Consider the following 25,683-nt stretch of genomic DNA (forward strand, 5'->3'; position numbering starts at 1 on the left):
CTCAAAATACACATGACTCAAATCATCTTTGCACATCGCAATGAATGGAAATGCCATTCATTAGTTCCACCCAGCCCCCCCCCCCCCAAAAAAAACCACGTGTGACTATATTTTATGAATAAAATATCACTCTGGAGTATTGTACATTATAAAAACATACAGTAATATCATAGACAGACATCGTGAGAGGGCAATGTAAGACACAGGCATGCATAATGCACAAAGAGGAGTTTGACAGCTAAATGACTCAGTAAGATGCAGTAATAGTCGTTTTTCTCAGATGATTAAAAAATATAGATATATGCCTGTGAGTATTGTTATGTCTGTTTACATTTGTTGCTGCACCATTTGCGTGACAATATGCATCATTTAAAGGATAAAACAACTGCAACATCAATGAAAGTTGTGCTTTGCTAACTCTGTGTATCACTACAGAGAGGACACAAAGTTAGCATGTTGCTGTGTAAACATGATTATTTTTAAAGAATTTACATTCAATTCACTCAATATTAAAATTAACACCATTGTTGACAACAGGGGTGGCTAATGCCCCATCAGAAATCTGTGTAGCCACAGTTCAGCTGCTCCCGCATTAAAAAAAATACATAAGAAAATTTCTTCATAAATATTTTTTTCAGTGCCTCCTATGTATCAGTCAACTCCCCCCCCCCCCCCCCTCTTTCGCCCCGAGAGGGGAACAATTCTGGTGCAGTCCCTGTTTGACGATAAAATAAGTGACGGTATAATCAAGCTAATCATTTTGAGCACTTATTAGACCTACTAAGCTTCTGAATTTTAATATTGAACATGAGGTTGGTACTTTTGGACCCGAGGATTTTCTTTAGGTGTTTGGTGGAAAAAATTGAAAACCATTGCCCTGATGGATTCACAGTGGCACTACAGCACCATCTATTGGCATAAATGTGCTTCTGAACGTGTAAGATGTTGGAGTAGTCTATAATAAACAAAAAAAAGAGGGGATGCTAGTTTAACAATATAAAACACAGTGTTGCATTTTACCCTACTACTGTAACTAATAAGAATGTGGAACTTTATAAGAGCAATGAGTATGTTTTTCTTTTAATTTCTAAATAAAACTGAACATTAACATTCAAACCACGTTATTTCTCATAGCCCTCTATTGGCATGAAGTAACAAAGTACAAATACTACTACACTGTCGTACATTTGACTGTATCATTCAATAACGTGCTTTGTACTCGAGTACATTTCAGAGTCTGTACTTTATTCCTTTTACAAGTACAAGAGTTGAATCGGGACATCCATCCATCCATTTTCCGAACCGCTTGATCCTCACTAGGGTCGCGGGGGGTGTTGGAGCCTATCCCAGCCGTCTTCGGGCAGTAGGCGGGGGACACCCTGAATCAGTTGCCAGCCAATCGCAGGGCACACAGAGACGAACAACCATCCACGCCCACACTCACACCTAGGGACAATTTAGAGCATCCAATCAGCCTGCCATGCATGTTTTTTTGGAATGTGGGAGGAAACCGGAGCACCCGGAGAAAACCCACGCAGGCCCGGGGAGAACATGCAAACTCCACACAGGGAGGCCGGAGCTGGAATCGAACCCGGTACCTCTGCACTGTGAAGCCGACGTGCTAACCACTGGACTACCGGGCCGCCCATTGAATCGGGACATCTACTTTCAAAAGTTTTTTTTTTAACACACACAAGCACCCGCATTTCTATTGAAATACAGAGTGGGAGTATTTTTGCCACCTCGGAATACTGTCTGAACACTCTACTAATACATTGTTACATTTCCAGTTATTCCTGTTATTGCGTCCAACGTGGGACACAAATAGTCACTTTTCAGCTAGGTCATTACCAGAGTAATTAATTTAGTCAACAGTTTAATTACTTGCGTTCTGAAATGCCAACATCACCACGTTTTGCAAGTCAGAAAGTTACTCAGACTTGCCTTGAACACCTTGACCATCCTGTAGCCTTTGAACAAGCACCGTGAGGAATCCATGGAGAATCTCAGAAGACTTGCCAAATATGTTGTCCTAAAATAGGTCAGCACACAAGCACCAGCAACCATTCCACAAGTCAACTAGAACTTGTCATTTATACATGTACATTGAATATAAAAAAGTTTACGTTTCGTTTGTTTTTTGTGACATAAAACACGACACACTTTGAAGGTGTCATGTCTATAAAAGGGCGCCCCATGAAATTGGACATACAGGACTTATAGACAGACAACAGCTCATAGTTGGATTTTATTTGATTTTAATTACCGGTACTAATAATATTGAGGAACCGAAAAGAGGATCGAGAGCAGTTTACCATTACCTTAATTTAAAAAAAATGTAATCCATCCAATTTTATTAACAGAGAATTGAAGCGATGCCTTTCTGCAGACGTATACAAGTCAACGTATGGCCTCAGGAGGTGGAGTGGCAGGATGAGAGGAGGGAGACAATCAGACCTGATGACACAGCATCATCTAAAGAGAAGCTTAGGAGGGCAGAATGAAGCTGACAAAGCACTCAATCGCACCAACCCCCACCTGTTAGAGAACGGTGGCCCCCCTCACACTCCAGTGCTTATGCTGACTTCTTGTGCTCACATCAGATGTACAGTATGATGGGATTGTGGATGAGTTCATTCCTCAGGAATGTAAATAAAGAGTGGACAGCCAGTGTGTGGACCTGGGTTTTGGGCTTGTGTGACTGTTTTAGAGCCCCTTGGAGTTAGCTTAAAGAAAGGCGAAAAGGGGAGGAGGGCAGGAAAAATATAAAGTCAGACAAGATAGCCAGAGGGGGCTTCCGGCTGGTGTGGCTGCTAATGTTTTTCATGTATATGGGTAACTTGTACATGCAAATCATACATATATACAGTATATACACATCCACAAACGCTACACTGTAATAGCTCTTAAACTAGGTAGTAGCTTAGTAAAATGCCCTCCACCCCCTCTCCAAAAAAAAATAAAAAAATAGCACATAGCGTCCTTTGTAACAGAAAAACTGGCGCATGGAGGGCAAAATGAATGATACCACTGGCTTCAATTGGAAAAATTGTTTGGGAAATATTTATGACATTCTTGTTTATTTTTTGATGCAGACCAGTGTTAACATGCATGCATGGTGTTATTTGGAGTGCCATGTTTTTTTTTTCGATGGTACCTGTTGCAAAACTTTTCAGAACCGCTGGTATAAAAAGGTCATTATATGTTTGACATACGTAGCTCTGCGTTCAGAGGCCAAGAAGAGAAGGTTCAAAACATATCTATTAAGAAGACCAATCCTTTACAATATCACTTAAGGGGTCAAACAAATTTGAACTCTGTTAGTTTGTTTTAGTTGCCGACATATACACATTCTGTTGACACAAGTTGCATCCAATGAATATGTATCAAGTGCTTTAAGTGAAAGAATGTGGTGGTTCCACAAATAACGTTACGTCTCGAGCAGTTGTGTTGGGGTGGGTGCCTTTCCTGAGGCTAATTGGCACTTCTCCAGCAAAAACTTACAATATTTTGCGACTGCACCGGGTCGTAAACTGGCCATCTCCCAGCCCCCAGGCAAGTTCTACACAGAGTATGCCTTTGCATGTACAACGGCAGTGTTTTTGTCATGTCATAGGGATATCTTCAAATCAATGATTGGTGTAACATACAGGGAGACTTTGCGCATAATGTGTAGAGAACCAATGTGAAACCATTTCTTCACCTTGTATTGCTTTTGTATTTTCTGAGGTTTTATGAGACCTGAAGTGATCAAGAAGAGAGATCCTCTTTTCAATGAATTTGCATTGTGAGCACATACACAGGACGTACACGTTGTATGAAATGAATATGATGACTGTATGTATGAAATAGAGACTTCTTGAGTGAACTCCAGATAGTTCTTTTACACCCTGCAGCAATTAACACTACAGTACTTCCATATTTGACAAGTTGATGATCCAGCACAGCTTCTTGGCTTGATTGAGCAGTAAAGCCAGTTTTGTCATTGCTGCAGGACTTTTCTCTGCTTTCGTTGTTGCAGGACTTGCAATGGGAGGTCAGTTCTACAAGGCCAAAATTGTGTGGTGCAACCGATCAAAACTTACTGAATTTGAAAAACAAAAGTCAAAGTGACATAAAAACTAACTATAATGAAAAATCCAAAATGATTGGAACCCTTATCTCAAGGCCCCACTGCACTTCGTTGCTTCCCACAACCGACCCTGTGCGGCTATTGCTTATGGCAGTTCAAGTGTAATATGCACACATCAATACTGTAACATGCTTGTTGAGAATTCTGTCGCGTGCCAGGGGCAATCAGTCCAGGGTCACCCCTCCACCCCTCTCCGGGAGACCTGTGAGGGGCTTCCCGACTTTGCTCATCCTTCCTACCTTGTTGAGCCTTGGTGGTCATCGGTCTACATGATGTGATCCCGTCGCCCTGGTATGCCGAGGTGCGCATGCCCACTGAAGAGGACGCAGCGGCTCCATGTGTGTTGAGGCGCATTATTTGGCAACAGACGCGGCAGCGGGGAGGGCCGAAAAAAGAGGATATCCCCTTGATTTCAAAAAAGCAACCATTTATCCAGGTTAACAGCAGATTAAACATTCCTTGGTCGACCATCGGCGACGAGCGGGCGACAAAGCGACCGAGTAAGTTGACTCTGTGTGTGTTGGAGGGGTGAAGCCGAAGTTTTTAGTGAGTGGATCGAGGGGAGCCTTTTATTCGGTCTCGTCGAGAGGAGCCAGGTCTTCCTCCACCTATCTGTGACGATAAAGAAGCTGATGGGCTGTTGAAAAGTAACACTTCTCCGCAGAGCCAAAGGTTGAGCCGTGGGAAAGGGAGCGGGGTCCCGCTCTGGCTAAATTGTTTCTTTTTTGAATGTTCTGAAGCTTGTCGCGCTTACCGGAGCGGATCTTGTACGGCGAAATGGTGAAATGAAGCGAGGGTTATAACGTTTCCTCGCCGGCGGCAAGCTCCGCTTGTGGGCCGGTCGGTTACGTTACTGAGTTCCGACCCGTCCATTTTCCCTCGGGAGGGGGACAGAAAGGTAAACACCACTACCCCGATTCGCTACACTCAAGTTTGACTTTGTGAAAACAAGATGTTTTTGAAAGTTTCTGCCCCCTTCGCTTGAGATGACGGCTGTCCCGCATCGGAGAGCAGCCAGGTCAGCAATTCGGGCTCGGTTCTGAACCGTGTGGGTCTTGTTTACAAGTGACTGTCCGCTCGGTGGACTTTTTGTTTTTCTTGATCACTTTGACTGGACTTTTTTTGTTGTGGCCTTTTTTGGTGGCTTCATGTGAGCCTTGAACATGCGTGCTCTAGTGACTGCTTGTTGTTGTTTGTGCGGCGAAGCTAACGTTAGCTCGCTAACTCCTTCGCGAGCTCACCTCCTCTGAGGCGGTGTCAACATGAAAAAGCCGGCTAGTTGCACATGTACTGTGGGCTGGCTTTAGTTTTTAAAGGGCCGACTTTGCTTTCTGGGCTCTAGCGGGGCGGTGGAGCTTGGACGGCGGAGGTTGCAGTCCGCTTGAAGCCCATGGCAGCCACCAGTCTTGGTTCTGCTATCTAGTTGCTAATCTTCCTACTTCTCGCTGTGACAACCGTAGTCTTCCTCCTCTTAAAGCTGAACACGCACACGTGCGGTGCACGCGCGCGCCTGCACGCGCACGCAGACCCTCACGCACACCCCGTACACATGCAGCGTGTCAAATATTCCATGGCTTCAATGTTTTCCAAGGTGTGTCAGAAAAGATCCAGGACGGCTGGCACAAAAGGGATGCAGAGGGACCTCGGTTTCTTGATGAATCGGATGGAGCCGTATTCATTTTCAACTAGTTGGTGGCACGGTGGTCGACTGGTTAGCATGTCCACCTCACAGTGCAGAGGTCTGGGGTTTCGATTCCCGGCTGCTGGGTGGGTTTTCTCTGGGTACTCCGGTTTCCACCTGCATTCCAAAAACATGCACGTTGGGTTAATTGAACACTCTAAATTGTCCCTAGGTGTGATTGTGAGTGTGAATGATTGTTTAACTATGTGTGCCCTGTGATTGGCTGGCAGCTAGTTCAGGTTGTACATCTTGAGGACAAAACCTCTAAAAACCTTTGCAGAAACACTAAAACACCTTTCCATGTGGATCGGGCCTGGCCGGAAATCAAACAATACCCGCTTAAGGTCCATTTACTAGTGCACAATTTGTCCTCACTCGTAGGACATTTCAGCAGATTAAGGGGCATTTGTCATGTCTCATGAGTAGCATTTTTTTCCAATACAATGGGCAATTTTTGCCTACTAGTATGAGAATTTGAAAAAAAAAATCTGAAAGGACTTCCACATCTCTGGTATGGATTAAATGCTAGAACAATTTTGTACGGCTTAATGTCCATTTTAAAGCCACTAGTAGTACAACGTTGGCATACTCGTAGGACAACTACATCTTACTAGCGAGGCAAAACTGAGCACGAGTTGCCAACTGCATGCAAGTACTCCGAGTAACATTAAAATTCTTCGAGCTCACATCGAGTGCTTTGCACTTAGTGCACAGATGTCAAATAGTGCACAGTTTAGCCTCACCAGTGCTAGCGAGAACAATGAGCATAAAAGTACATGGACCTTAAGCTGAATGCCAAGAATGTCAATTGTCCCATTAATCACGTCATTGTTGTTGCATAACAGCGTGCCGGATCACCGTCAGCTGGTTTCATATTGAACAAATAAATAAATGATGACCGTACGTTACGGTATATTGCTTTTAGTGTATTTTACAAAACGACTACCGATAAAGGACTTTATGTATGTCCATGTTGTGATGTGTTGCTCTGCTTACATCAACTTGGAAATTTACATCAACTTTGGTGTTGCAGGCTGAACACTGGGGGTCGGGGGGGGGGGGGGTACCGACGTAATGACGTACATGACTAAGACGGAAGAAGAAAAAAAATAAGTCACGAAGAAGAAATCTGACGTCATGCACCGCGCAACACGGCAACATTCCCATCAGAGGCAATGCATGTACATTGAAAATAAGTCACAACTTGCTCATTTTTCAACCGATTTTCACGATGCTTACTTTTTTTTGCCAAATCCAAAATGTGTGCTGTCATGAATGAACATCCTCAATTTTTCGAGGGGGGGTTGTGACGTCCACGAATATGGAATGCGGCAACACTTTGCCCGTACAAGCCTTAACGTCGCCGTAGACATGGGCGTGTCATATCTACCTATTGTTCATATTTATGGTGGTAATGACAACCGGTTCCCAAAATCTATTGCATGGTGCAATAGATTTACTGAATGAAGTTATAAGGATGTTAATACCAGTGCCTGGTCTAAGTCACTGGTATCGACTGCCATGCTGATGCTTGAGACCTTGAAATAAGGCAGGTATCGGCCCGATACCAATACCCGTTTCTTATCGCCCGACCCCTACCTTTAGGCACTCCCTTTTTGAACGGCGCAAAAAAATGGCAAACTGGTTTGCCCATTTGTATGTTGCAAAAGCGGAGTTTTGGCCACTCTCTCTAAACTTTTGACCCCCATGTTTGTGCTTCCAATCTGCATTGCTTTCCCTCACCTGTACATTTCGACATGAGAGAAGAACGAGAGACCAAGAAATGATCCACAAACGCAATGATATCAGATTTATGTACTGTGTCGCAGTCGTACATCAAGAGATTGTAATTGGCCTAAACCTGAGATAGGAGGAGTCCTTTTTTTTTGGCCTTATTGTACAACAGAATTTATTGCGTATTATTTTGCAGACCCCAAAGTTAAGGCTCCGTTTGAGAATCGTTGATCAATTCAGAACAATTTTAATCAAACATTGTCATTCTGTATATGAAGGATTAAGCATTTCAAACCTTCTTTTCTGACGGGTTTCTCATAAAGGAAGCCAGCGTGTGTGCGTGTGTGCACGAGCATGTGTGTGTTCATGTTGTGTTGACAAAGCTCAAGCGGCGTTTCTTGTCAAGGCAGAAGATATGGTTATTTAACTTCAGCGGTGGCAATGTTTGTACTTCTGATGAAATACTAAGGTCTTGTGTCATATAATATCTCATCACTTATCAGATGGGCTTATGTTAGCCCAACTGCCCTCATAACAATGCAGTCGCAGAATGGTATTGTTTTCTTATCAAAAACAAAAACTTGCATTACTTTTACACTTGAATGCACATCATACACATGCCAGAGTTTTCATCCATTTTGAATGCTTGCTAAATACTTAGCATAGTAGATTGTAAAATAGTCTTTCAAATTAGTCGCACACAGAATGATGGCGCTGATACCCATTTAATTTGTGTGTGTGTGTGTGTGTGTGTGTGTGCCAGTTTCTTGTTTCGTCCACTTCATGCCTGTTTGGCACACTTGATGCTTTCCTCTTTGAGGCAGAAATTAGTAGAGGTGTTTTCTCTTTCAGAATTTCTCGATTGAGCCGTCAGTTTAATATTGTTCTCATTTCGTCGCGTCCGCATCTCGTGGCAGTAATTATTTTTGATCACTGTTTGGTAATTAACTTCGACTGCCTTCCTTTTGGGTATGGTGGCGTGGTCAGCTCCTTGGTGGCGTCGCTGTGACTACTCTTTGCACTGTTCCTGCCTCTTTGCATCATATTGGAAGGAGCACTTCCTGCAGCAACAGCAGTATAAACAATCATTGCGGCATTGTCTGTGAACAAATGGCGGTCAGCCTTGGTGAATGGTCCGATCTATGAAGAAGAGTGGAGAAGGTTTTGTCCCGTCACCGGGCTACGTGTCATGACATAACTCTGCTGACATTGTCTGTTCAGTGTGTCAGATGGAGGTAATATGTTGGTAAAGTTAAAATGTCCAGGAGTTACCTGAGTGGTTGAGTCAGAACATACCAGAATTTTTTTTTTTTTTTTTAAACCTCGTTGTGGTGCCACCCAACACAAGACTCACTGAGGGTGTTTGTGTCCTCGGCCAATGTTCTGGCTTCTCTGCAGGCTCCATTTTAGGCTGCTGCGCATGAGTGCAGGCGTTTTAGGACAACTTGATCAAGTATCGTAGAACCTCGGGTCGAACGTCATCTGTTCAGAGATACTGGTCAACCTCCCGTTTGTCCGGTTTTGAAACAAAAACAAGAACATGGACAGAAATATGTTCATTGTCGGGTGAAAAGTTCACATTCATCAGAGCAGTCTATTTTTAATTCGTTTTAAGACGTGTCTTATCATGTAAAAGATAACTTAATGCCACTGTCAATTTTGTGAGACTTCTTTTTGACAACGGTGCAACAGAATACCACTATAATATATTTCAAACCCAAACTACAAGTTTTCCCCGTCAATGTGGGCCAGACGATCAAGCAGCGCACCTACAAAATGATCTTGAGAAGAGAAGAGGCGATACAGTCGTTGTGGCAGGCTAGCAAGTGGCTGCTTCATGACAGCACACTTGCTCGCAATGTCATGAGCATCTGTCAGTTCCTGGCCAAGAAGAACATTGTCATGCTGGAACAAACTTCCGACTCGCCCGACCTCCCTCCGTATGATACTCCCCTCTGTTCCAAGCTCAAGAGTGCCATTAAGGGAAGATGCGTTTGAAGATGTGGATGACATCAAGATGGCCACGACAACCCAAAATGAATGACGGCACTCCTGGAACTTTTTTGACCCACTTGGACACCTAACACCTCTCATTGAGGCACCTCCTTCTTTAGGAATAAGTGTCACAAAACGAAGAAAATTCTTCATTTCCCCTGTAGCAGAGCAAGGAAATTTAGTGAAATGCTCGGCCCTCATAACTCCTCAATGTTGAGATTTTCGACTTGACGTGGGGCTTCATGATGAACTTGGTTGCCCACCTCGGAAGGAATCCAAAAGCGTGCATTCAGTTTGCTTTTATTTATTGGTTACACAGCGTAGTACTTGACTTTTGCGCTACATACTGTAAGAGCTGTTGAGGAAAATGAGTAACAGTTGTGGCGCAATATAAGCTGTGTACAGTACACATCATCGCCGATACGCAACATGCTGTATTTGGTCTATTATTTCAGTTTACGTTGTCTTCAGAGGTTCTAACTAGTTGCATTTGATGCCATATTCATACATGGTTTCTGATCCATGTGTTAAGAGAGAGAGTGTGTGTGGGAGGTGGGGGGTCTCAAAGGAAATGCATGAAAAAAAAAAAGCCCTCAGAGTTGAAATGTGAAACCATTTCACCATTGAGACCCCGTGTAAGAAAGATGAAGTTGGCTTGAGGTCCCGGGGTACAAGGCGGCGTTCCCTCCGTGTGTAACGCCATCATCTCACCGCTACAGTACGTCCTCCATTGCCATCACACACACACACATGCAGACGCACACACTGTCCACACGTGTAGACACTGTAATGGCTGCCACTGTGGAAGCCAAGTGTCTGCTCCGGCACCTGGAGGGTTAAAACTAGCTTCGGCTTCTCCCTCAGCAGCACACGCATGCTTACGCACGCACACACACACACACACACACACACACACACACACACACCAGCCAACTGGTTTAAACCAGTTCTCGGGAAAAGTGCTTTGTGTGTCCTCCTGAATCCCGGGAAGGGTCATATCATGTGTGTTTTAGTGATGTAAGAGTATGTATTAAAAAAAAAAACACAAAAAAAAAACCTTACTCAGCCGTATGCTATGTTGCGACTACTATACACACCATCATAGCTAACTTCTGTGCACTTCATGCATATCGCCACGATTTAAATTTTGTCTTCCTTAAAATAAAAACAATGCTGTCACTTATCGCCGGGCAGACTGTGGGCCTTGGTACAATAGGCAGGCAGTGTTCTGTATGCATGAATATGATGTTGGACATTGATGCACTTAATGTGGATGCTAGATTGGAAGTTTCTACTGGATATTCCAAGCGACCGATTCTGGTGTGCATCTCAGACTATCTTGTCTGTGAATGAGAGTATGGGCAAAGGTCGTCTCCCACTGCATACTGCGTTGGTGAGACTCAGAACATGTCAACCTTTGGTACAGTTTTGCTCGACTCTTGTGTTGACTGGAAGAAGGACTTATTTCGGGTTCTGGAACCAGAATGTGTTGTTTCGTGTCCTGTCAAAGTGGCATATAGCTGTAACTGTGTCCATGCGAAACTGAACAGTGTTGGATTGTGAGGTTGTGTTTTAAGAATGCTGTCCTTTGAAGTAAATGTACTGATTGATTGTTTATAGTTAAAATCAACAAACCACTAAGCTATACACACTCTAAAACCAATTAGTCTACATCAGGGATGGGCAACAATATGATGTTTTTTTGTTTTGTTTGTGGGAGGTTTATCAACTTTTTTTGGGGGGGGGGGGGTAGCCCAATTTACCAAATGCATTTCAATGGACATCAGTCATATGCGGATTTTCACTTTTCACGGGCCAACATGTAATTTGTCCATATTTACAATGTCACTCATGAGGTTAGGAAGTGTGTGGGTCCTACAATATCTTGTGCGGATGAAAAATTGTAGCCCCCTCCACTATTTAAGTTGCCCATACCTGGTCTAGATATAAGAAGCAATCGTGTTGTACGGTTACAAGCAAAACTGCTTGTTGCTCTTAATTTATTAACATTGAAAGCATTGTTTCAGGGTAGCAGCCGCGACTCGTCACTGAAAATTGTGTTCTCACCCTTATATGTGATCATGCATGACAGACGGTTAGTGTTTGGGGAAGTAGTTTCCTTCACTTTTCACATGAAAATGAGAAACCCCCTTTTGTATCATTAAATTAAATAATGTATGGTACTTGCAGTCACCGCTCGCCGTGATTTTCCGCTGGCTGGCTACGCTTGGCATCATAAAACAAGAACAAGAAAAGCAGTCTTACCACTCGCATCAATTCCAGATTCTCAATGTGTTGAAATCTTGCACGATACTCTGCTCCTGAACATTAGGGATTGTAACCTAGAGTGTTTATTTTAGGATTTAGGAAATGATATCCTTCAGTCTACAGCCAATCATAGTTCAACAATGACCCCCTGATGCGTGCCGAAAAATGAACAGTGATAACTTTCTCGACGACTGATGAGTTTTCGGCCAAGATACGTTTCAGTTATTTTAGGCGGTAAGAGTTTGTGTTGGAAGCATGGCTTGTTTGATCACAAATTGCACTGTTGGTATGAGTGAACATATCTTGATCTTTGACCCACTCTGTAGATATGTTTGGACTCTCCCGCTAAATCCACATACGTCACCAAATCCTTTTCGTGATGCGTCCACAGGGGATGTCTGAGGAAGCCGTCCGCCAGACACGCAGCCAGAAGAGGGCACTGGAGAGAGATGTGGCACCGCAGACGAGAGAACCTTCCAGCCCTGGCAATGGAAGCAAAAAGCCCAAGTTGGAACAGTCTCAACCCACAGCCCAGGAGACACTTTCAGTTAGACCTGAACCACAACCGGAAGAGGATGGTCAAAGTCTGACTGGGACTGGATCAAATGAGGAGCTGGGGCAGTTGGCGCCGCCTTTGGAATCTCAGCCGGTGAAAGCCGAGGCTGCCGGCGAAGCGAGCTTGGACAATCAAACTGAATGCAATGACAGAGCAAAGAGCGAGCTGAAGGTGGAGAAGGATGTGGAGAACACGAACCGATTTCAGCCCACCGAACCAAAAGTGTCCAGTGGCATGTTGGCTGCCAGCGAGGTGAAGGCAACCATCAAAGTAGAGATCCAGACTGGAGAGCAACCGGTGGACATGAGCACTTCCAAAGGGTAAGAAACTGTTCACTCCTTGGAAGCATGTTTAAAAAAAAAAAAAAAAAAAAAATCTGTCAAGTGAGTCCAGCCAAATTAGTCTAAGTACCCGGAGAAGACCCACGCAGAACATGCAAACTCCACACAGGTAGGCCGGAGCCAGGATCAAACCCACGACCTTTGCACTGTGAGGTCAACGCGCTAACCACTGGCCCACCGGGCCACTCAAATAAAATTGTTGTTATTATTATTGTTATTATTATTATTATTAGTGTGTGTGTGTGTGTGTGTGTGTGTGTGTGTGTGTCCTCGTAAATGGCCAGCAACCAACCTAGGTTGTACCTGCCTCCCGGCCGGGGTATTCTCCAGTGTACCCACGACCCCAATGAGGACATGTGCTTTATAAAATGATTGGCTGTATGTACATCTCGTTCCAACTGACATATTCAATTAGGTGGAGCTTCCTGCGTCATTATTACGACATGAAAAATAAACCACCCCAATCAAGGTGACGAGTGCTGGCATTGCGCGAAACTTGATCAGACATCGCAGGGTGCTTGTTTGATCCTAATGTAAAATTGATATCATTTAATTATTTTGGACATAAACAGACTTTTTAAAGTTTGACTGATTTGTTTGTTTTGTTTTGTTTTGTTTTTTTCCTTACATCCGACAGAATAGACCGTCACAGTACTCGGTGACTCTTGACTTGAGCTTTCGGTCCGCCTCCATTTTGCCCTCAAATCAACATCTGAACCCTAAAAAGTCCACGCATACAAAATGAAGTCGTGTGTCATAAAACCGGTTCCAGCTGGCTGTTGCCATGGCCACTTCCATGGAAGAAGCAGGGAGGGGAGGTGGGGTTGTATTGGAGGAAAAGTGAGTCACGTGAGAATGACTTTGAGGTCATGTGACTACTTTGGAAGTCGTGATTAATCCACAGGAAGTGATGATGGCACTAAGCCCCGAGGAAATGCATACGCATACACAGCAAGAGGGTGGCTCAGGCAGAAAGGCCTCATCTTTTCACGCACCAACTTATGCTTCATAAAACTGCATTATCTGTGAATGTGTGTGTGTGTGCATAGTCACAAGGCCATCCTTATTTTTAGAGGAAAACTAACACGTGTCCCGCCTGTCCGAAACAAAAGTAAGCTTTCGATTGTACACCTCACATTTGGCATATTGTATCGCATTTGAATTATTCATGCGTTTTACACACAGAAGTCAGGCCAAAATCCACCTTTACCTACATGCTAAGTGACATTTTTGAGCTTTTAGAGATTATTATTATTAGAATCAGCTCTCGATATGTTGCGGTGCTCTCGGACACGACGGCAAATTACAGGAGGAACATGCAGTTGTGCCTCGAGATACAAGTGACCCGATTTAACCCAGTCCGGGCATGATCAATATCCATAATCCCTCTTTTTGTCCTACAGTATAAAAAGGGAGAGGCGGCCTCCATCCCCCGATGAGGAGGATGATGATGTCATCATCTTGTCGGATAACGACTCCCCAAGTCCACCTATGAATGGTCTGAACCACTTGAAGGAATTGGACACAGACCTCCTCATGGTGAGATATTGTGCTTTTCATGCCCCATGAAGGATGCATGCCCGGCCACGATTATTTGTCTTCAGTCGTGCGATTGTTGGAAGTGATTGATTTCATGCGTTGGGTGCAGAAGAGCAGCCCGGGCGAACGGGAGCGCATCATCAAGCAGCTGAAAGAGGAGCTGAGGCTTGAGGAGGCCAAACTGGTGCTGCTGAAGAAACTCCGACAGAGCCAGTTGCAGAGGGACACGCTTCAGAAGGTGAGCACAAGTCAGAATCACTTCCCACACATACACAAACACACATTCCTGGACAGTCATACAGTGAGCACCCATTCAACATGGGGAAATGTGTTCCGGACACCCCCCCCCCCGCCCCCCCCCCCCCCCCCCCCTCCTCTATGCCCTCTGAAAAGATTGTTGAGCAAAATGAAATGTCTCTCATTTTGTGGTTGTGAAAATTTTATTTTTCTGTCTTAAAAGGTTTACTCTTGATCTCATTTGAACCTCATACTTGACTTGGACTCAGACCTTTGTGACTCGGACTTGACTTGGACTCAAAAAAGGTGGACGTGACTGCGGCCTTAAGGCAGACCATATAAACAACTACTATATTTCAACTAAACATTTTTTTAAAAACTTATTACAACGCCATTTTAAATAATAATCATTTGCGCCTGTTCTCACTCTTGCCGTCAAGAAATGGGAGAAAGAAAGAAAGCAAAAAGACTCCCTGACTCAGTTCCCCCGAATTCAAGCTGTTTGTCTTTGTCCCTGTCAATGTACTGCGTAAATAATAATGAATAATTACCATTCCTCAGGCATCGGGGGTGTCAAGCTCCTCCGCTCCACCTCCTCTAATACGCGGGACAATTGGAAGCAGCAAAGGCTCACAGCAGGTGAACTCAACAATTCAGAGTGTCACATGTCACGCGTAACATTGGCCGACTGCGTTTCTCACCGGCCGCCTCCGTCTCGCTGACAGATTATATCTGGTCGAGGTTCAGGCACGGTCATACCTCCGCCTTTGGTGCGTGGAGGGCAGCAGGTGTCATCTAAACATGGCTCCCAGATCATCATGCCACCTCTGGTCCGAGGACCACAGGTGAGTCGTCGGGAAATGGACGCTCAGGAATCTGCATGTTAATATACATCCACCAATCACAATTTGGGGAACCTAACGAGATCCATTACAAGCACTGTAGGGAAAAAAAATTCTGCCTGCCCAAGGATAATTATTTTCAGTTATGATCGACACCGTAAGGGGTGGGTTGAGAATGGGGGGGGGGGGGGGGGGGGGGGGGGGGGTCGTCATGTAACAATTTGAGGCTGGTGTGGTTTGCCGTGGTATAGAATAGCACGGCATTATGCAGCGAGAGGTGCCTAATCCTTTGAAAAGTGGAGATTCACTCCCAAATCTTTATCTTCGACTCCAAATCTGTGCTAAATACCACAAGCGATCTGTACTTGAGGAATTTATACGCCGTGCCAGTGAACGGTTGGATTCCAGTCGGTGAATATAAACGTTCACGGCGGTGGATAAAGGAGATCTTAAACTGTCCGATCTTGAGTTGGATCTCGGTGGATTGGGCAAGGGGTCATTGTGTGGCGGCCCCGGGACATTCTAGGTCAAGCTACTTTCTCTCCCTTTCACCCTCTAACACTAACTCAGGAACTTTGAACATGGGGTTTTGCATCTCTCTCGCTCTCTCACTGTGCCCTTCGCATTGGCGCCGTGGATGCCAATGCTACTTCTTGTGTGGCACCCCGCGTGTGTCGTCACCTCCCATTGTCTCTGTATCTCCACAGCAGATCCAGGCTCTCCGCCAGCATCAGCAGCAACAGCAGCAGTTGGCCGCCTCGGGAGGTGGAGGCTCAGGGGGGCCGCCTCCCCTGCTGTTGGGCGCCCGGACCTCAGCCCCTGCTGGCCAGGGTCAGAGAAGCATGATGCAAGCGGGCCTCATCAGAGTCGGAAGTACTGCAAACTCACTGGTCAGTATCTCACGACTGAAACACTTCCTCCCACATTCATGAAAGGTTAATTGAAGACTCTAAATTACCTAAAGATGTGAACGGCTGTTTGACTTTGGTGCCCCCCATGTTCACAGGGCTCGCCCGGTTTGAAGGTTTCTACCTCAGGAAGCAGCGTCGTCTCTCTGGTGGGTGCCAACGACAGTCCAGCCAGCCGCCAAGCCGCGGCCAAGCTGGCTCTGCGGAAACAACTCGAGAAGACGCTCCTTGAGATCCCCCCTCCAAAGCCCCCTGCTCCCGAGTTTAACTTCCTGCCCTCGGCAGCCAATAATGAGTTCATCTACCTGGTAGGACTTGAAGAAGTGGTCCAGAACCTGCTGGATAGCATTCACAGAGGTATGTTTGTTCCGTTGTTATTATTGCTCTGTAATATTAGTTTCAACTTGCGTGCGCATGAGTACTGTGTGATGGCAGGCGACTCAACTGCCTTCACAGATATGTGTAAATATTCTTCAAAAATGTGGCTTCCAGCTCGCTGCTGCCACTCTCGGCTGAAGGTTGCAGTCAAACTCGGGCTACGCTGAATGATTATTTTAAGGATCGATTATTTTGTCCAGTAATCGAGGAAATTGATTAAAAATAATAATAAATCTGTCCGACCCTATTTTTATCCCAAGTGTCTTGAAAATGTCAAAATGCTCTAAAAAAGCAACTACACAGCCTCCACTACCTGACTGTTAACATACAATGGGAAACACAGATTACCAATTAGCATCAGGGCGTGGGGGCGATATTTCCCCTTGAGCAACGAATATCTACAACAAGGGTTCTCAAACTTTTTGGGGTTTCCCCTCTGTCCGTTCAGGAAAGACGGGGTCAGCTCCGCCCAAGCCCACCGTCAGAGACCCCAACATGTGCACCCAGTGCAACACCGACTTCACGTGTAGGTGGAGGCAGGACAAGGCCAAAGGTGGCACTGTCCTTTGCGAAGACTGCATGTCCTCCAATCAGAAGAAGGCCTTGAAAGCCGAGCACACCAATCGGCTGAAAGCCGCGTTCGTCAAAGCGCTGCAGCAAGAGCAGGAAATCGAGCAGCGGATCATTCAGCAGTCATCCTCGTCCATCTCTCACGGTTGCTCGTCGTCCTCTTCGTCGCTGAAGGCCGAGCAGCTGGTCTCTCAGCAGCTGAAGCAGGCCCGAGCGTCCTCCCTGCACCGAGGGGCCAACATCATCCACCATCACTCCATCAAGGTCAGCGGTGGTGGGAAGCACAAATGCGTCCAAAGTGTACCTAAGATGATTTCTCTGCTGGATTTATTTTTCTGGCGACTTTTCACTTTGATTTCCTACATCCAAAATTGGATATCTGGCTATTCTGCAGATGACGACCCGATGCTAAAAAAGACCTGACTAGCCAGAGAGTCAAAAATGATCAATTTCATCAGAAAAATTACATATAAGTAAGATCTTTAAAAAATAGCTTATTGGCTAATTTGTTTTTTTTTTTACTCCATCCACAAGGTTAGCAAAGCTATGGGAGCAAGTTGTTTTGATAGCATCGGTCAAGCTAATGCTAACTGGCGCTGAAACAACAATCTGCAGTGTTGACTTAATTTTGTTCTTCTCATGTTTGAGCACTGTTTTAAAATGATAGGAATTATTTTCTCTGCATTCAAATCTTGTTTTCTCGTAGCCTTTTATGGTTTCGGCGACAGGCTGAAAGGCGCACCGTCGAATAGGTTTCTCATCCTTACCGTGAACTGCCACGGCAAATGTTTTGACAATTTAAACATCTCGCCAGGCATCCACGGCAATCACGGCCATGTTGCATATTGTTGTCATCTCGCGATCGTCTCATTTTGTGACTCGTGTCATTGACTTTCAATATTTACGACAGACTCTGCAACGTACTTGAGTACAGGAGTTGAAGCAGAACTTGTTAAGTAGCGTGCGTGTCTTCTCTCCACCGTGAAGGGCTCCCCGGGCCAGCTATCCCACAGCGGCATCAGGAGTGTCCCCCACTCCTTCTCCTCCTCCTCCCAGCTGCAGAGCGCAGTGGCGGCGGCCGCCTTGGTCAATCGACCAGGTAAGCACGAGCATGTGACCCAGCGCTCTGTCCAGATTTCAAAGGTGAGCAGCAGCGGAGTGGGCGGCAGCAGGAATATGAGCGGAGGTAGTGCCTCATCCACTGCATGGAAGAAGCAGAGCAACAGCAACAAAGGTAGACTCGCATTCATAAGCAGCCCGACCTCTGCTCTCTTTCAAACTCCCGTCGGGCCCAAAGCGACCCTCCGACGACAATTGCAGTCCCCTTCGCTTGGTGATCCAACGCTTCTCCAGGGTTCCTGTCTCCTTTGTTCCCGTTTTGTCTATTGTTGGTTGTATAAGGTGGCAATGTCCACATGAACACGAGTGTTTTTGAATGGCTGCTGTGACATGCCAACGTTATTTTAGGATATAAATATAAAACTCTGAAATGATCCGCCCATGCATAATATCCATCCATCCATTTTTTTGAACCGCTTATCCTCACATGAGTGCTTATTTTTCAATAATAAAGGACATTTCAAGTTGGCACAAGTTTTTGAGCAGAAGTGTAATTATTTGTGATTAGACTTCAACCTTTTTTTGGGACCGGAAAAGAAATGAATGACTCCCTGTTCAAATAACGCTTCACAAACAGTCAAGAAATGACCCGTCAAATGATTAAATACTCTTGTACGTGTGGACAGAGCCTCAAAGTAAAACAGTTTTGCCTTTGTTGGTCTGGCGAAATGTTCAAGTGACGTGTGCCCTGCTCTGACATGCGCTCTTGACCCCCAATAGGTGTGACAATGGCGTACGTGAACCCCAGCCTGAGCGGACACAAAACCTCGGCCAGCGTAGACGCACGCCAGAGGGAGTACCTGCTGGACATGATACCCTCTCGCTCGTCTATCTCGCAGACTGCAAACACGTGGAAATAGAGAAAGAATACAAATAAGTCAACCCCTCAGCCAGCTCGACCCAATCTTTGCTTTTCCCAATGTCATGGTCAACAGCGAACCCAGAAGGACAGTTTGGCAAATACAATCTCTTGAACAGTGAAGAAACCTTCCTATCTTTTTTTTGTTTTGATTTGATTTTCTCCTTTACTGTTCATTTAAAGGTTTTGGTGTGCCTCATATTGTTTGATTTGACTGGGGCAGAAAACAACAACAACAACAAAAATACATGAAACTTGGTACTTTGTTCTCCCTGTCTGGGTCGTCAGGTAATGATTTAGTTTTGCACCAAAATGAGTCACATGAGTGACTTGAATGCTTGGTTGGAGTCATGCCCACCCAATAAAAATACACATTGCTTCAAGCAAATCACACCAGATTAAAGATGTAAATGTTTCCTTGCATTCATCCCTGTAGTTGAATAGTTGAATTTATTTTGTATTTACATTAAGTTATATTTGTTATTCTTTTTTGGGGGGAGGACTGTTGTTGTTGTTTTTTTTACTTTCTAAATTGTGGTTTCCACAAATGAAGAGTTGCTTTCTGCTTCTGTTTCTTTCTGTTTAATAGCATGCCTACATTTAACACCTAATGTTCATTTTGCACCTTAGCTAACAACGTGTGGTGATGTCGCTCAAGCCATCTGTAATTACCATCTGTAATTTGCTTATTTTATATTTATGTCAATGTTGGCATTTCAATTTGGGTGTCACATTTTCACTGACAAAATGCAAACACAGAGGAACTGAATTTGTCCATCCTAAAACCAGAGACCATGATCCATAAATTAAAATTGGAAGACACTATATCCAACTGTGAACCCAGCAAGCACAAGCCAATTATTATTTTTAATCCTATAACTTCTCACCACATTGCATATTTTGTCTGCTACTCAGCCGAAAATGTATTGTGCAAATTATTGTTAATAATTATTTTGGTTTAACTTTTTCCTAGCTCCTAAATAAATAAAAAGATACATTTTAACTTGCTCTCATTTGCTCTGTGTGCAATGTATGAATAAGCAAAGTGTCTCTGGAACGGGTTCCGTGATTAACTTCTGCCGAGATCCTTTCATGTCACGCAAAACAATGTGAAAATGATTTCACTCCAGCTGTATGATTTTATGGGAATTAAACCTGCCCGTAGTTTTTTTTTTTTTTTTTTTTTGGACAAATAGTCACTCGACCGGTCAGAAAAGACCGGTAATCCTCAATTACCACCAAAATGGTGGGCCACATAAAATAATGTGGCGGGCCATATTTGGCCTCCGGGCCTTGAATTTGAAACCTGTGCACGAGAGTGGAAGCAATGCAGGCTGGTTGCTGTTGGCCGGTGATTTCATATTTTTTCAAGGTAGTCGCGTGGGGGCGCTCGAACGCCCTTCGTTGTAGTCAAAGAGAAGAAGAGATGTTCAAGTGATGTCACCGTTTTGTTTTGTACCGTGGAGGCCCGGTGAAGATGGCGAGCTCCAAGGTGAAGCAGGACATGGCTCCGCCCGGAGGTTATGCCGCCTTCGACTACAAGAGAAATCTACCCAAAAGAGGACTCTCGGGTACACGCACCACATTGAGTCTTGCTAAATCGACCGACTTTGTAGTTACTAAGCACACGGGCTATCATTACTTTATTCGGCTCAATGCTAAAGCTAATACTAACAGGTTACGGCAATGGGCTGAATACAGAAATAACTGACTTTGTTTAAAACTCCTTAAATGGGTACACTATTCACAATGCGAAGATGTTCTCTACATGTATGTTGATGATTATTATTGATCTCGCATCATTTGCATGGTAAGCATTTCCTTCCATCCTCAATAGCTGAAAGCCAGGCTTTAATTTTTATGGGAAATTCATTCATTCATTCATTCATTCATCATCCGAACCGCTTTATCCTCACGAGGGTCGCGGGGGGTGCTGGAGGACTACTGGACTACCGGACCGCCCTCTATGGGAAATGATATCCATAAATGAAATGGATTTTAATTGAGGGTGGAAGCACTAATTTCTATTGTTTTTTCTAAACATAAAAAGAAGATACTTATCGCGTGAGCTTAAAGACATCAAAGTTAAGTCTTAAGTTCTAGCCAAGCAAGTTCCAAGTCTGAAAATATCCACTTAAGTCCCATTCAAGTCACCCACCTCTGCAATTTACTCAGTGTTGAAATGATGGCCTCTTTAGTTAAACACAAAGCTATTATTCCATTGTATAAATGGCAACTGATGGATACACAAGTTTATACTGTATATATATTAGTATTAGAGTATTAGATTTGTTTTATAGGTTTTTTTTTTTGGTTTTTTGCCTGTCACCGTATGCCGCTCGCATAGATAAATTGGATTGGATTGGATAAATGAACAAAGATACATCATTAAAAAGTTTTGGACAGATTAAGTGGTATTGGATCATTTCCCACTGCAGCGTCACAGTGGTTGGGAATCACCTACCTATGCGCTTAGACTCACAAATCCTCATTCAACAGGTTATAGCATGTTTGGCATTGGCATCGGCCTCATGTTGTTCGGCTACTGGAGAATTTTCAAGTGGAACCGGGAGAGGCGGTAGGAACCTCTGTGTGTTTGCTGTATTTTGCGGGAACCGTGGTATGTGGAGACTGATGTTAAAATGTTGTGTCTTTTGTGACCCTCAGGCGCTTGCAGATCGAGGAGCTGGAAGCCAGGATAGCTATGATGCCGCTAATGCAGGCGGAGCAAGACCGCAGGTAAAGGGAAAACAGAAATACGGTGGACCAGTCACGATGCACTTTCCGGTTGATTGTAGCGCACGGGAGCAATTTGCATCTGACTGCAGCCTGCAGATCGGGGTTTGACTGAATGTGGGTGACGCTAAAATTTTGAACTGTTTGGCGGAATTGGTCGAAATTGCCATTTAGATGTCCATTCTGGGTGAAAATGGGGATCCGAAGTTGGTTCTTGGCCATTGGGTTCATCAATTGTGGTCAAACGATCTGCATAGAAGAGTGGGTTGTGTGCAGTACCATATCCTAGCAGTAGAGGGCGCGCTCCCCATAGGAATGAATGGGTTTTTCATGGAGTATGTGTCTTTTTTCGAAGTGGAACCGTGAAGAACCCCCCCCAAAAACCCCACATACATTGTGGTTGTTCACCTACTGTAAACTGGTTGAGTGTACATCCTTACGGTCATCATTCCTCAAATAGTGGCCCGGAGTCGAATAGATTGATCCAATAATAACATGACCTCATCTCAAATAGACACCTCATTTGCCCTCCCGGGTGGCTGAAGAACAGGTTGTGCCACTCGAATTCTAGCCACCAACTCGCTTGCAAGTCAATAGCGTGCATGCCAAGAAAAAAACTGACTCTTTGAAAGAAGGCAAAACCACTTGATACAAAAAAACAGATAATGTTTAACATGGTTTGTTGAGGACAGTGTGACGATGATGAAAGCGTGTCTCAATAAATGAAGAAAAGTCCATTCATTTATTAGTTGAATTAAAAAAAAAAGTGAAATAGAAATTTACCATCATGCCCAATGGTTCTCCCTCGCGCTACACCGCATCATTGAGGGGAAACCAGAATAGGACAATAGAAATTGCCAATGCGAGTTTAACGGGATCCCGTTCCCATTTTTAACACCAAACTGACAATTCTCTTCTAATTATTAATGCCTTCTTGCAAATGCCTTGCTTCAAATACAAGTGTGGTATTTGAAAGAAATATGGCTTGGTTTGTATGTGCCATTTGTATCTGTTTTAACTGTTCTCATTCTTTTGTCAGGAACTTGCGGATGCTGAGGGAGAATTTAGAAGAGGAGGCGATTCTCATGAAGGATGTTCCCGGGTGGAAGGTAAAAACCAACAACAAAAAAAAATGTCTGGTTGTCATTTTCCATTGTGTCATGAGCAATATTAATGCACTCGCTCTGAAATCGATGGGGCTTCCAAGTACTTGGAATGGAGCTCATGCATTTCCACATACCAGTGCTTTTTAACTGCTTGTCACTCGGGCGGTTAAAAAACAACAACACAAAGGAGTCATGGACGCACGTCATGATTGCCCTTCGAGGAGAGGGCGTGGTCGAGGCACTTGAAGCCAGTCATTAAACGTGACAAGCAGTCATAAGCCCAAGTACAAAATGAGCTGCTGCAGGTGACGACTCACGCCCAGACGCAACTTGTAGCTTGTCAACCAGGCATCGCCTGCGAGGCCACGCCCCTTAAACACAAATACAAAATGCAAACACTTCAGAGGCACAATGATTGACAACTAATCGATTATCAAATCATTATAATTCACAAAATGGTAGGCTCACGTGTAAATATTCCCAATTTTATGGGCTTCTCCATGAATGCGGACTTTTATCAAAAATGAGTCATTTGCCAACATCTTTTACTTTGGAAAACAATGATCAATATTTGTACTCATTTTCCACACCAAACAAGCAACTAAATCGTAATTTGGGCATTTTCTATACTATCAATCTGAAATGTGCCATTTTTAAACAGATAGGAATTAAAATTTTCTTTGCTTAATTCAACAAAATAACAAACTACTTGCAGCCCTAAACCGGTTTATTCATGGATATATATTTTTTCCTCAATACACTGCTGATGTGATGTCAAAAATGGCAGTCAATTTAGTGCTTGTTGGAACTCAGGTGTGAAATTAAACATGATAGCGGCCCCATTACTGAAAATATGTAATTGAATGCCATTTTTACACCAAAAATGCCATCTTATTCCACACACTGAGGCACCAATGCAGAGCTTGTGACCTAATATTATACAAAGAGCTCATTCTCACAATGATACCCCTTCTGCCGCTTGGAATAATCAACGGAAGCAAACATGAATCTTCCTCCAGGTGGGCGAGAGCGTCTTCCACACAGATCGCTGGGTGGCTCCCATGTCAGAGGAGCTTTTCAACCTCAGGCCACGGGAAGAGTTTTTACATAAGCGCTTTGGCTTCTTGTGGTATGTTTAAATCATCCCACTTCCTCGACAGCATGTGGATCCAACGGCCGTGTCATCGTCTACTTTGTAAATGTTCAATATTAAACATGCATTTTTTTGTTCCCACTTCCTGGCATTTTGTGTGTCTGTGTACGAACTACTTTGACTTAAGGACTGAGCATTTTGATGGGCTCACGTTTCCCATGCGCCTGTAAGTTAACATTTCAGGCCGGGCAGGTTAAATCGATAGAAATCTGAAGCTAGTTTAAAATGTGCAGATAGTAAATTTTGATACTACTGAATGTGGATTTGATTTCAAGTTTGAAAATTGTCAATTCAATACTATACTACACAGGCAGCGGAATCTGTTTTGAAGAGGCTTTCGGTTTTACTTAAGGTATTAAATTAACCCCATTTCAAGTAAGGCTTTCACATTTCCAATGTGTCATTTTAGTGTGAGGGAGAAAATCAACCAGTCATTTTAAGTTTGGAGAGTTATTCTTAGGATTCAACTCAGTTGGCAGGCTTTAAGGGCAAATTTCCAGTGTTGTCCAAGGACCGGCAACCCGAGGCCAAGGCCAAGGACTTCAGAAATATTCCGAGGCCAAGGACCAAGGACTTGTCTCCGAGGCCAAGGTCCAAGGACTGATTTTGAAGCTGAGGCCTAGCCGAGGACATGTATGAAACAATGCTATCATACCACTTTGCAGGTCTTCATGATTTGCAACACCCCTCCATCATAACCCCTTGCACTCCCTAACGCTTGAATGAAGTGTTTTTATTCAAAGAGTAGAACAGTCAGGGTACGTGTTATTTATACTGAGAACAACAAAAATAAAAGCATATGATATACTGTACATTTATGAATTGTTTTAGTGCAGTAGTTTCTTAATATGAAGTAAAGCAACACTCAACAGGCATGACATGGCACGGAAGACAAGTTGAGAAATGACTCAGCGAGACCCAGGGACTCGCTGATCAGAAAAGTATGAGTCCCATTATGCATTGAGAGAGTCCCAAATTTCGAATTCTGAAATAAGATAAGATAAGATAAGAAAACCTTTATTAGTCTCGCAATGGAGAAATTCCCGATTCACAGCAGCAAAGTTATGAAAGGAAGAAGTAGAACAACAAAATATAGGAGCTGCTGGAAAGGCAGCCACTCACGCGGCGCCATTTTGAAATCAAAATAACAAAAATAACACAACACAACACATAGGACACAGACAGTCGTGCAATCTTCACCAATTTTCTGCATACACTTTGTTGTCTGAAGCAGTTATAGGTGAAAGAGGAGAGGATCAAAGTGTCCTTTCACCAGTGGATCAGAGACGTCATGCTGAAAATGTGCACACGTCTGCTACAAGATAAGTTTTGAAAGCAAACACGAAGCTGTAGCGTCCATTGACGAAAAAGAGATTGGCTCACATCTCCCGTCCCATGTAAATCCACTTCAATTCCAAGGCGCGACTCCCAGTTCCACATCCGCATCGGCGCTCTGCGCTAACGCTCCTTTCTTCTCATCGTCGGCTCCTCAAGCCTTACATCCATCCAGCCGCAGACTGTTCAACGGC

The 25,683-nt window shown here is 44.1% G+C and overlaps 2 protein-coding genes across 6 annotated transcripts; both read left to right on the forward strand.

Annotated features, from left to right (window-relative positions):
- Positions 1 to 4,471: 4,471 nt before the first annotated feature.
- Positions 4,472 to 20,167, forward strand: LOC147195213 (transcriptional repressor p66-alpha-like). 5 transcript variants are annotated; one of them, XM_086129656.1, is made up of 11 exons: positions 4,472 to 4,632; positions 12,202 to 12,686; positions 14,111 to 14,246; positions 14,356 to 14,484; positions 15,045 to 15,122; positions 15,209 to 15,328; positions 16,033 to 16,215; positions 16,332 to 16,590; positions 17,060 to 17,445; positions 18,169 to 18,415; positions 19,021 to 20,167. In XM_086129656.1, exons 2-11 carry the CDS (start codon positions 12,205 to 12,207, stop codon positions 19,158 to 19,160), a joined length of 2,160 nt encoding a protein of 719 aa, XP_085985782.1. In that variant the 5' UTR covers positions 4,472 to 4,632; positions 12,202 to 12,204; the 3' UTR covers positions 19,161 to 20,167. The 5 variants fall into 5 exon arrangements, with proteins under 5 accessions (XP_085985782.1, XP_085985786.1, XP_085985785.1 ...); XM_086129660.1 differs by having other exon boundaries at positions 18,169 to 18,280; XM_086129659.1 differs by having other exon boundaries at positions 16,036 to 16,215.
- Positions 20,168 to 20,578: 411 nt separating this feature from the next.
- ndufa13 (NADH:ubiquinone oxidoreductase subunit A13) lies at positions 20,579 to 24,235 on the forward strand. The gene is made up of 5 exons (XM_086129936.1): positions 20,579 to 20,730; positions 21,659 to 21,737; positions 21,827 to 21,898; positions 22,935 to 23,004; positions 24,021 to 24,235. Exons 1-5 carry the CDS (start codon positions 20,637 to 20,639, stop codon positions 24,138 to 24,140), a joined length of 435 nt encoding a protein of 144 aa, XP_085986062.1. The 5' UTR covers positions 20,579 to 20,636; the 3' UTR covers positions 24,141 to 24,235.
- Positions 24,236 to 25,683: the final 1,448 nt, after the last annotated feature.

Source organism: Hippocampus guttulatus, chromosome 14, assembly GCF_054856545.1.
Source record: "Hippocampus guttulatus isolate MCC_2025c chromosome 14, RoL_Hgut_1.0, whole genome shotgun sequence".
In the NCBI taxonomy this organism is placed as follows: Eukaryota; Metazoa; Chordata; class Actinopteri; order Syngnathiformes; family Syngnathidae; genus Hippocampus; species Hippocampus guttulatus.

Coding starts and splice junctions, on each gene's coding strand:
- ndufa13 (XM_086129936.1), top strand. CDS start 20,637: ATGGCGAGCTCCAAGGTGAAGCAGGACATGGCTCCGCCCGGAGGTTAT. Junction 20,731..21,658: donor ACCCAAAAGAGGACTCTCGG/GTACACGCACCA, acceptor CTCATTCAACAG/GTTATAGCATGTTTGGCATT. Junction 21,738..21,826: donor AAGTGGAACCGGGAGAGGCG/GTAGGAACCTCT, acceptor TGTGACCCTCAG/GCGCTTGCAGATCGAGGAGC.
- LOC147195213 (XM_086129656.1), top strand. CDS start 12,205: ATGTCTGAGGAAGCCGTCCGCCAGACACGCAGCCAGAAGAGGGCACTG. Junction 17,446..18,168: donor TCCACCATCACTCCATCAAG/GTCAGCGGTGGT, acceptor TCCACCGTGAAG/GGCTCCCCGGGCCAGCTATC. Junction 18,416..19,020: donor GCAGAGCAACAGCAACAAAG/GTAGACTCGCAT, acceptor GACCCCCAATAG/GTGTGACAATGGCGTACGTG.